The sequence below is a fragment of the Oncorhynchus keta genome, chromosome 4 (assembly GCF_023373465.1).
Source record: "Oncorhynchus keta strain PuntledgeMale-10-30-2019 chromosome 4, Oket_V2, whole genome shotgun sequence".
Classification (NCBI taxonomy): Eukaryota; Metazoa; Chordata; class Actinopteri; order Salmoniformes; family Salmonidae; genus Oncorhynchus; species Oncorhynchus keta.
Genome location: NC_068424.1, coordinates 48349009 through 48361464, shown reverse-complemented (window position 1 = coordinate 48361464; position 12456 = coordinate 48349009). Strand labels below are relative to the sequence as shown.

General features: G+C 42.2%; 1 protein-coding gene across 1 annotated transcript in view; it reads right to left on the bottom strand.

The window, feature by feature from the left end:
• Positions 1–12456, bottom strand: part of LOC118373811 (short transient receptor potential channel 7-like) — a 63277-nt gene that overhangs the window by 9543 nt on the left and 41278 nt on the right. The window contains exons 8-9 of the mRNA XM_052518246.1: positions 5558–5753; positions 3739–3960 (exon numbers count right to left, since the gene is read on the bottom strand). Coding sequence (XP_052374206.1) covers positions 3739–3960; positions 5558–5753 — 418 coding nt within the window. The remainder of the gene's footprint in view (positions 1–3738; positions 3961–5557; positions 5754–12456) is intronic.

Sequence of the window (12456 nt, the reverse complement as noted above, 5' to 3'; positions counted from 1 at the left end):
CAGACGACCGACCTTGACTTAAGTTACATTTTGTTGTTGCAGTGCATCAATGACATAAGTTATATATGAGGACGAGTTAGACACAACAACACAAAATGAGACGCTAGAGAGGAGGTTAGAGAGCATGACAGTCATATGAGTCACTGCAAATCTAGGTAAAATCAAATCAAAGTTTATTGGTCGGATACACAGTCTTGCAGGGGAAACAAAATGCTTTCTGCAAAATGTGTTCTAGCTCCAACAGTGCAGTAAAATGCTTGTGTTTCTAGCTTCAACAGTGCAGTAAAATGCTTGTGTTCTAGCTCCAACAGCGCAGTAAAATGCTTGTGTTTCTAGCTCCAACAGTGCAGTAAAATGCTTGTGTTTCTAGCTCCAACAGTGCAGTAAAATGCTTGTGTTTCTAGCTCCAACAGTGCAGTAAAATGCTTGTGTTTCTAGCTCCAGTAGTGCAGTAAAATGCTTGTGTTTCTAGCTCCAACGGTGCAGTAAAAGCTGGCAATACAAAATAATACAATACACACATAACCCAAAAATAAAAATATATAAATTAAGAAATATCAGAACAAGCAATGTCAGAGTCCGGAATAAAAATATATAGTGTTTAAAACATTAGGAACACCTGTTCTTTCCTGACCAGGTGAATCCAGGTGAAAGCTATGATCCCTTACCGGGTCACTTGCTAAAATCATTTCAATCAGTTTAGTTGAAAGGGAAGAAACTGGTTAAAGGACTTTTAAACTTTGAGGCATGGATTGTGTATGTGTGCTATTCAGGGGGTGAATGAGCAAGAAAAATATTGAAGTGCCTTTGAATGGGGTATGGTAGTAGGTGCCAGGCGCACTGGTTGGAGTGTGTCAAGAACTGCAATGCTTCTGGATTTTTCCACACTCAACAGTTTCCCATGTGTATCATGAATGGTCCACCACCCAAAGGACATCCAGCCAACTTGACACAACTGTGGGAAGCATTGGAGTCAACATGGGCCAACATCCTATTGGAACACTTTTGACACATTGTAGAGTCCATGCCCTGACGAATTGAGACTGATCCGATGGCAAAAGGGGGTGCAATGAAATATTAGGAAGGTGTTCCTAATGTTGTGTACACTCATACACTACCATTCAAAAGTTTGGGGTCACTTAGAAATGTTGTTGTTGTTTTTGAGAGAAAAGCACATTTCTTGTCCATTAAAATAACATCAAAATGATCAGAAATACAGTGTAGACATTGTTAACGTTGTAAATGACTATTGTAGCTGAGGCTAATTGATTATTAGAAAACCCCTTTTGCAATTATGTTAGCACACCTGAAAACTGTTGTCCTGATTAAAGAAGCAAAAATAACTGGCCTTCTTTAGACTAGTTGAGTATCTGGAGCATCAGCATTTGTGGGTTCGATTACAGGCTCAAAATGGCTATAAACCAAGAACTTCTGAAACTCGTCAGTCTATTCTTGTTCTGAGAAATTAAGGTTATTCCATGCGAGAAATTGCCAAGAAACTGAAGATCTCGTACAACTCTGTGTACTACTCCCTTCACAGAACAGTGCAAACTGGCTCTAGCCAGAATAGAAAGAGGAGTGGGAGGCCCTGGTGCACAACTGAGCAAGAGGACAAGTACATTAGAGTGTCTAGTTTGAGAAACATGCACCTCACAAGTCCTCAACTGGCCGCTTCATTAAATAGTACCGGCAAAACACCAGTCTCAACGTCAACAGTGAAGAGGCGACACTGGGATGCTGGCCTTCTAGGCAGAGTTGCAAAGAAAAAGCCATATCTCAGACTGGCCAATACAAATAAAAGATTAAGATGGGCAAAAGAACACAGACACTGGACAGAAGAACTCTGCCTAGAAGGCCAGCATCCCGGTGTCGCCTCTTCACTGTTGACGTTGAGACTGGTGTTTTGCGGGTACTATTTACACATGTGGTAGCCATGCTGGTTACAAACTATAATTTGTTGTTCAACAGGACAATGACCCAAAAGACACCTCCAGGCTGTGTAAGGGCTATTTGACCAAGAAAAATAGTGACGGAGTGCTGCATCAGATGACCTGGCCTCCACAATCACCCAACCTCAACCCAATTGAGATGGTTTGGGATGAGTTAGACTGCAGAGTGAAGGAAAAGCAGCCAACAAGTGCTCAGCATATGTGGGAACTCCTTCAAGATGATTGGAAAATCATTCCTCATGAAGCTGGTTGAGAGAATGCAAAGCTGTCATCAAGGCAAAGGGTGGCTACTTTGAAGAATCTAAAATCTATTTAGTTTTGTTTGACCCTTTTTTGGTTACTACATGATTCCATATGTGTTATTTCATAGTTTTGATGTCTACAGTATTATTCTACAATGTAGAAAATAGTTTTGAAAATGAAGAAACGGTGTATATAAATACATAGAAAATAATACTGTATTATATGTTATTTATTTCTGTGCTGCAAACATGATTCCTATTACCTTGGAATAATGTGTATTATGTCACTGGGTGTTGATGTATCTGCCCTGCTAAATATCAATGACCTAGTTTTAATGTCCTCTTCTAGATTTACTTAATGTCCTACGAGTCCTCATTTTCATGTTGGCAGGAGATACGCTCAAACACACACACACACACACACGCACACACAAGCACAGCACATGCATGCACGCACATGCACATAGATATTCACACACAGATCTGGGGCTCGAAAGGCTGCGAAGCTTGACATCATCAGTGGCATGGCAGAACGAGACATGGCACCAAACTGCAATGGGTCCTGAAAATAGCCCTGTATACTAACACACAAACACACACATACACACACACAAACACACGCTCAATAACAAACAGTTACAAACACAATGTACACGACGTACACAAACACTCTAAAAGTGAAGCAAGATGCCGTATACATGCATATCTCCTTCAGGAAGAGAGAAACCGCTGCAGTTCGCTCCAACAAACTCACTTTACATTTTGTCCCGTCTTCCTAAGGTCTAGTGTGAGTCTGCATATCGATTGCTCACCTGATGCTCTGCTCAGTTGTGTTTCATAGCCGAGCCATCAGCTCTCTGTCTACCCACAGAGGGAGTTCTATAAAACCGATCCTGCCTCTACAAACCAGGTTAAGCATTAGGTAGGAGCGGGCATATCCAACAGCTTCTATAATACATCCTGAAGCCTTTGAAATACGTCCAATAGTCTCCACAACACATCCACCACCAAAATAACCCAAGCGGCTTTTGCAACAGCTTTGGCAAAACATTTTGCAGTGCCATTTAGATTTGGCACCATGCCTCCCTGGATGTTCAGCTATGCTTTGGCAAGACCGACTTTTTAAAATATATAGTTTTTATTTCATTTATATATATATTTCACCTTTATTTAACCAGGTAGGTCAGTTGTGAACACGTTCTCATTTACAACTGCGACCTGGCCAAGATAGAGCAAAGCAGTGCGACAGAAACAACACAGAGTTACACATGGAATAAACACATGTATAGTCAATAACACAATAGAAAAGCCTATATACAGTGTGTGCAACTGTTGTAAGATTTACCAAGGATCTGCTCAGCACCATTCACAGCAAATTCTCACCTGGCATTCCAATAAGCTAAACAAACAAAATACATTTAAAATTGTATTTAAAAAAATATTACACTGAAAATAGCTTGGTATAAGATCAAACACTTACTAGCATCTACAGTATGTATTGATACAATGAGGGTTTGACTTTTGACCTTTGCCCTCTCCCCTCTGACCTTGAGTCGTGGGTTAAGCATGCCCATCTCTAGCTCGTTGTCATGGCGACGCCCCTTGGCCTTGCAGAGGTGAACGATGCAGGCCTTGGTGCGGAGGACCAGGTAGTACCAGGATTTGGGAGAAGGCACCATGTTGAAAGGAGCGGGCAGAGTGCGACCCTCGTCAAAGTAGGACATCCACAGTTTGGCACGGGCAAACTTCCACTCTACATCTGCATCTGTCTGGAGGGGACACACACACATGGACATACAGACACAAACAAATAAATGCATGTGCACACCGCACACATAAACACACACATTGGTACAGTCATGTGGGATTAACAATATTTCACACTGAATATTTGTTTCTTTGACTAAACATTATCATAACACGACCATTGTATGATTATAAATGTAAGTTTGGATAATTCCTAATGAATGAGTTATTAATAGGACTGACTCCTATATGAATGAGTTATTAATACGACTGACCTCTATGTGAATGAGTTATTAATAGGACTGACCTCTATGTGAATGAGTTATTAATAGTTATGCCCTCTATATGAATGACTTATTAATAGGACTGACCTCTATATGAATTACTTATTAATAGGAATTAACTCTATGTGAATGAGTTATTAATATAACTGACTCCTTATGAATGAGTTATTAATAGGACTGCCCTCTATATATGAATGAGTTATTAATAGGACTGACCTCTATATGAATTAGTTATTAATAGGACTGCCCTCTATATGAATGAGTTATTAATAGGACTGACCTCTATATGAATGAGTTATTAATAGGACTGCCCTCTATATGAATGAGTTATTAATAGGACTGACCTCTATATGAATGAGTTATTAATAGGACTGACCTCTATATGAATGAGTTATTAATAGGACTGCCCTCTATATGAATGAGTTATTAATAGGACTGCCCTCTATATGAATGAGTTATTAATAGGACTGACTTCTTTATGAATGAGTTATTAATAGGACTGACCTCTATATGAATGAGTTATTAATAGGACTGACCTCTATATGAATTAGTTATTAATAGGACTGCCCTCTATATGAATGAGTTATTAATAGGACCGCCCTCTATATGAATGAGTTATTAATAGGACTGCCCTCTATATGAATGAGTTATTAATAGGACTGCCCTCTATATGAATGAGTTATTAATAGGACTGCCCTCTATATGAATGAGTTATTAATAGGACTGACTTCTTTATGAATGAGTTATTAATAGGACTGACCTCTATATGAATGAGTTATTAATAGGACTGACTTCTTTATGAATGAGTTATTAATAGGACTGCCCTCTATATGAATGAGTTATTAATAGGACTGACTTCTTTATGAATGAGTTATTAATAGGACTGCCCTCTATATGAATAAGTAATTAATAGGACTGACCTCTATATGAATGAGTTATTAATAGGACTGCCCTCTATATGAATGAGTTATTAATAGGGCTGCCCTCTATATGAATGAGTTATTAATAGGACTGACCTCTATATGAATGAGTTATTAATAGGACTGACTTCTTTATGAATGAGTTATTAATAGGACTGCCCTCTATATGAATGAGTTATTAATAGGACTGACTTCTTTATGAATGAGTTATTAATAGGACTGCCCTCTATATGAATAAGTAATTAATAGGACTGACCTCTATATGAATGAGTTATTAATAGGACTGCCCTCTATATGAATGAGTTATTAATAGGGCTGCCCTCTATATGAATAAGTAATTAATAGGGCTGCCCTCTATATGAATGAGTTATTAATAGGACTGCCCTCTATATGAATGAGTTATTAATAGGACTGACCTCTATCTCTTGGTAGGAGCTATTGATCATAGCGATGAGCATGTTGAGTAGAACCACCACCATAGTGACGTTATAGACCCCAAACAGCACATAGCCAATATTCTCTATGAACTTATGGTCATACTTCAGGACCACGGAGATCACCTCCGACAGACCGAAGATGGACCAGAACAGAGTCTTAAAGCTCTCCTCCACCCTGGGGAAACACACACGGATGCACACGCAAGCATGAGTCTGTAAACCAGAGTATAGTGTTCTTTTAGTAGAGTTTATGAGCTGGCACTGATGAAATAGCTGATGAGTCATGTCCAATTCCAACACATTATCCCCCCACCAGGAAAGCTCAATCGAAGAGGCAAAGCCAGTTCTCCTGTTCCACTTTGGAAAAAGCCCAGGGCTTTTGTCTGTGATTTGGTTGTGCATGGAACGGAACAGGTTGGAAACGTCTGGTCCAGTCTAGTCTTGTCCAGTCCAGTCCAGTCTAGTCCATTTGGTTCTGCTTTTAGTCTCAGTGCTCATGGCCTGCGCCCTCGTTTTGTTTCACGAGAACAAGTTGGTCGAATGAGGTGACATTGCTCTAGCTAGCGCTGTCAGACACCCAAGCTCTGAGGGGGTGTGGAGTGATCTAAACATACACTTTGCCTAAAGAACACCCACATTTGGACGCAATACTGCCAAATAAACATTCAATGAATGGCAAAGCAAGAGGGAGGGGTGAAGGGGAAGAGAGATGTCGGCTACAGGCCTGTGTGTGCACTTCAATAATAAACCTCTCCTCTTTCAGCGCTTAGAGCCACACACACTTCATCTTTCTAGGAAGATCTCCCTCTCTATGTCTTGTTCTCTGTCTCTCTGTCTTCTCACAGACTCACAAGATCTTAGAACTCGGGTTAACTCTGTAGTAACTCGCTAAAATAACTAACAATATGTCATCTGTCAGCTCGATGTGCTGCAAGGCCCAGTGTGTACAGTACATGCATGTGGTACCATGGCTGAAGAAACCTACATTCTCTCTCTATTGGACAATGTTCTCATGTGGAACGGTATTCAGACCCCCATATGATAGTCCATCCACTTGTTCCTTGCTGATGTTTATTGACTTCCCTTTCCTCTGACCTGGGGCTCACGTGACAAACTAACGTCAATATGCATGTATTTAAAATTGAATGTACATGTTATTAGGCAGGGAAAAGGAGAGGTTTCTAATAGAAGCTTATGACATACACGGACATCCCCACTTGTCTGCAGAGATACAGTAGTCCTTTCTATACGTGAAACAATTCTATCAGTCGCCGGCTACCACTACCCCTCCTATTCACACAGAGAGCAGACCAGCGGATATTGATGCTGTCATTAAACACTTCTGTCTAGTTCCCTAACAGCTGGTCACAGCGGGTGCCTTCAGAGACACAGTCAGCCTTAACCCTCAGGAGAGCACCTCACTGACAGGAGAGAGGGAGGCACCACACACACACACACACACACACACACTCCCTACGAGGGAGAATGGCGGCAACTCACCTCTAGTCTGTGTGCGTGTGTAATCCAAACCCAATTACTGCTCATCTACTTCCTCAGGAGACTGATATGAACACACAGTAGGACCCTCTCGCTCGCTCTCTCTCTCTCTCTCTCTCTCGCTCTCTCTAACTTTATTTTCCATTATTCCTTTTCTCGATCTTTCTTCAGTGCCACTCTCTCCCTCCCTTCCACTCTGTCTCTCTCTCTAACCATCTTTCTCTTTAGCTCACTCTCTCTCTATTATCAGAGAAATCAATGCTGCAGATCAGTAAATTACCGACTTTAAATGAATAAATAAAAATGTATCTCGCTCTATCTCATCATTCCGATATTAAAATCCTCTCCCTCCCTCTCTATCCCTCCCTTATAGCATTTATATATATGAACTTCCCTCCCTCCTTTACTCTCCTCCCTCACCGCCTCCCTCGCTCCATCTAGCAGTGCTATCTCTCAGGAGAGTGGTGCAGACAGACAGACATCTTTAAGTATTAAACTCAGATCAACTTTCCTCGATCACGCCGCTGAGCCGTATCCATGGTGACAGACGGGTAAGCACCTCTGGTCTTAATCAATGTGATTTGTTTGAGTGGGCGTATGTGTAGTGTGTGTGTCTTCTCTGGTCATATGTATTGAATAGGGAATTGAACAGTGCGAGAGAAGCAATTAGGAGCTTCTTGACAACACGAGTGTCCATCACGCTCTATAAATTCTCTCTCTCTCTCTCTCTCTCTCTCGGCACATCCCGACTTGCAAATCCTCAGGAAATAAAACAAAAGAGATCATCCGTTCACCTACTCTGCATCTCACAAAGACACGTCGGTTGGACTCATCAGACCAAAGGACAGATTTCCACCGGTCTAATGTTCATTGCTCGTGTTTCTTGGCCCAAGCAAGTCTCTTCTTCTTATTGGTGTCCTTTAGTAGCGGTTTCTTTGCAGCAATTTGACCATGAAGGCCTGATTCCCGCAGTCTCCTCTGAATAGTTGATGTTGAGATGTGTCTGTTACTTGAACTCTGAAGCATTTATTTGGGCTACAATCTGAGGTGCAGTTAACTCTAATGAACTTATCCTCTGCAGTAGAGGTAACTCTGGGTCTTCCTTTCCTGTGGCAGTCCTCATGAGAGCCAGTTTAATTATAGTGCTTGATGGTTTTTGCGACTGCACTTGAAGAAACTTTAAAAGTTCTTGAAATGACTGACCTTCATGTCTTAGAGTAATGATGGGCTGTATTTTCTCTTTGCTTATTTGAGCTGTTCTTGAACTAATATGGACTTGGTCTTTTACCAAATAGGGCAATCTTCTGAATACCACCCCTACCTTCTCACAACACAACTCATTGGCTCAAACGCATTAAGAAGGAAAGAAATTCCCCAAATTAACTTTTAACAAGGCACACCTGTTAAGTGAATGCATTCCAGGTGACTACCTCATGAAGCTGGTTGAGAGAATGCCAAGAGTGTGCAAAGCTCTCATCAAGGCAAAGGATGGCTACTTTGAAGAATCTAAAATATAAACTCTTTTGGTTACTGCATGATTCCATATGTGTTATTTCATAGTTTTGATGTCTTCACTTACTGTTCTATGATGTAGAAAATAGTAAAAACAAAGAAAAACCCTGGAATGAGAAGGTGTGTGCAAACTTTTAACTGGTACTGTACATATGTTCCTTTTTACCCCCACGCAAAACTGTCATGCCATACCACCAGGCCCCCTCTCTCTCTCTCCCTCTCCCTCTCTCTCTACTCTTCAGCTCTCACAAAATATATCTCACTCTCTTTGGTTTTGCCCTCTCCCTCCTTCTCAGTTTGTTCTACATGTCTGTGTGTCTTCTTCAGCTTATCCCTCTGATTCTCTCTCTCCTGTCTGTGCCAGTGGCCTGTTTCCCTTATTGTGCCCACACAAACAGGCCAGCCAAGAATCCTCCTCTGCTTCTCTCCATCTCCCTCTAGTCTCTCCATCCCCCTCTAGTCTCTCCATCCACCTCTAGTCTCTCCATCCCCCTCTAGTCTCTCCTTCCCCCTCTAGTCTCTCCTTCCCCCTCTAGTCTCTCCTTCCCCCTCTAGTCGCTCCATCCCCCTCTAGTCTCTCCATCCCCCTGTAGTCTCTCCTTCCCCCCCTAGTCTCTCCATCCCCCTCTAGTCTCTCCATCCCCCTCTAGTCTCTCCATCCCCCTCTAGTCTCTCCTTCCCCCTCTAGTCTCTCCTTCCCCCTCTAGTCTCTCCTTCCCCCCCTAGTCTCTCCAACCCCCTCTAGTCTCTCCTTCCCCCTCTAGTCTCTCCATCCCCCTCTAGTCTCTCATTCCCCCTCTCTTCACTCTTACTCATTCCTCCTTTCCTCTTGGTTTTATCTCATTTGTTTATCTTCCTACTCTGTCAAATTTGCCCTTCTCTATTTTCTCCTCTACTCGCTGACGCTTTCTCTTTTCTTCAAATAGACTCCGTCCTCCCTCTATCTTCTACTTCCTGACCCCCCCTTTCCTGTATCTCTCCATTACTCTCCTCTTGTCTGGCAGTCAGGTCTGTACAGCAGTGTACTAATGCATGGCTGACTAGAACATAGAGACAGGCCTACTGCTTCTCCAGAGGTGCCTAGCTGAGAATCCTAATAACCTGCCGTGTGTGTGTGTGTGTGTGTGTGTGTGTGTGTGTGTGTGTGTGTGTGTGTGTGTGTGTGTGTGTGTGTGTGTGTGTGTGTGTGTGTGTGTGTGTGTGTGTGTGTGTGTGTGTGTGTGTGTGTGTGTGTGTGTGTGTGTGTGTGTGTGTGTGTGTGTGTGTGTTGGGTTCTGGAGGCCAGAATAGTAGCCATTAGGGCATACAGTCTTCATTAGGCCTACTCCAGCTGTACCTTCACTGCCTGAACCCTCCAGCCATCCTCCAAAGAACCGCCTTCACCCTCTCCACAGCCCCCACTCAGACTGCTTCCTCCTGGGGTATCGTTATCACCACCACCTGCCTCCCTCAATCAGCACCGGAGCCATCAAACCTGCCCTCACTACCATCCTCCATCAAAAGCTGCCATGTCTGTTATACTCAAGAACACAGAGAGATAGCAGATACATGCACATACACACACACACACACACACACACACACACACACACACACACACACACACACACACACACACACACACACACACACACACACACACACACACACACACACACACACACACACACACACACACACACACATCTAAACCAACTGTTCTGAAGCATCATGCAAATTCGACCAACTTTCCAATTATCCTCTCTCTGGAAAAAAAAAATAAAAAAAATATCAGAATTGGGCTGCCTGTCTAAACGCAGTCCATGTTGTGCATACCTGAGTTTAAGTAAGGGCCTTTTCATGTTTGGAGACTGTATAATGATAACTTCCTAGCCTGTATATATACACAGACACATATATAGTACTAGTCAACATTTTGGACATACCTACAAATAGTTTTTCATTTACTATTTTCTACATTATAGAATAATAGTGAAGACATCAAAACTATGAAATAACACGTATGTAATCACGTAGTAACCAAAAAAGTGTTAAACAAATCCAAATATATTTTATATTTGTGATTCTCCAAAGTAGCCACCCTTTGCCTTGATGACAGCTTTGCACACTCTTGACATTCTCTCATGCAAAGCATCCCTAAAGATTCACTATACCACCACCATGCTTAACCGTTGGTACAAGGTTCTTACCGTGGAATGCAGTGTTTGGTTTTCACCAGGCATAATGGAGCCCATGTCATCCAAAAAGTGATACTTTTGACTCATCTGTCCATAGAACATTCTTCCAAGAGTCTTGATGATCTTCCAGGTGCTTTTTGACAAACTTGAATCAACTTTTTCGAGGAGATGGGTCCCATTATGTCTGGTTGAAAACCAAACACTATATTCCGCCTCATACCAACGGTTAAGCATGGTGGTGGTAGTGTGATGAATTAGTGTGGGGAATTCTTTAGTTACCAGTGATGTCCTTTGTTCCTGTGTGTTATACTTTTCTACATTCTCCTATTAGTTATGACACTTCGTATGTATGCTAATATATCTTCTCTTTTGTATCCTCCAGAACCACAACATCCCTTCACATAACCTTAGCTACCGGGCTGAACCCCCCCCCCCGGACCCCACGGGCTCTTGTGTCCTTGTGCTGGGCCTTCGTTAGTTAGTTAATAACTGAATACCCTGCACTGGAAACCTTGTCCTCCACCAACATTCCTGTATTCTGACCTGCAATATCACTCCTCAACCTCGCCTAAGATACAGTCCAACCCACTCCTTTTCTTTACCAGGTAAATGATTGATGTAAATTCCACCTGGAAAACGTGACTTCTGTTATGGTCTTTTCTGACTCCATTAGTAATTGGAGTCATAGTGACCCCTTGTGGTGCCAGTAAGAACTTGTGAACGGTAGAATTCATACAGAACAGCTCACTGGTTGATAGGTTACTATGAATTCAAGTGGAATAATATATCAGCTGGATTCCTCAAAACTGACATCGGAAACAAATCCCAACTGTGTTTCAAGGTAAAGTCAACACAGGCTGCGTTTCGATTGGTCTTCTGACCAATTAGATCAGCTCCCCAAAAAAAGAGCTGATGTTAAAAGATCTGATGTGATTGGTCAAAAAGACCAATTAGTGGAAAAAAGTTGAGTGTGCTGTGTGAACGCAGCCCTTGAGGGTACCATTCAGGTCTTAGAGTCCAAGACAGAGGCCTAAAACTGAATATCCGCTGTAGGGAGTAGAAGTGATGAGTCCGACGTTTGTACCGGTACTGCCTCAGCAGACTGGTGGTTCTATGTGATCAGCCAAGCAGAACCCATCCCAGACTCCACCGTTCTCTGTGGTTCTACTTCACTACACACAGATGGAACAGAGGAGTTCTCTAAGTCATAAAAAATGACTGACCGACTGACTGACTGACTGAGACTGACGGACGGACAGGCTGGACCCAAAATCCATTAGCAATGTGACTGAGATGATTGAGTGGAAAGTTTCAGTTTCAGAAAGAGTGATAGAATGATCAAATGATAATGTGTCTCTAGTCTAAAGTGGTAAAAGTACATTCTGAGAGGAGAGGAGGGAAGAGGACTGTGTCTTCTTTCTCTGAGATAAATGTTGACAAATGATTCTTAAACGAGCCTGCCACAGGATAAAGACTGATCACTTTGCGACGTTGCTATAAAATCAACAGGCGGACATTAAATCAAAGTAAATGTGCCTGTCATCACTGATGTGAAAGGACCAGCTGGTTCCAGAAAACATCATAGTGGATTTCCACTGATAAACTGGACAGAGATGTAGCCAGACACTACTTCCACCTGTCCTGTCAGAAAAGAGCTTTGAAAGAAAGGTGACCTTGTGGGATTCCACCAGT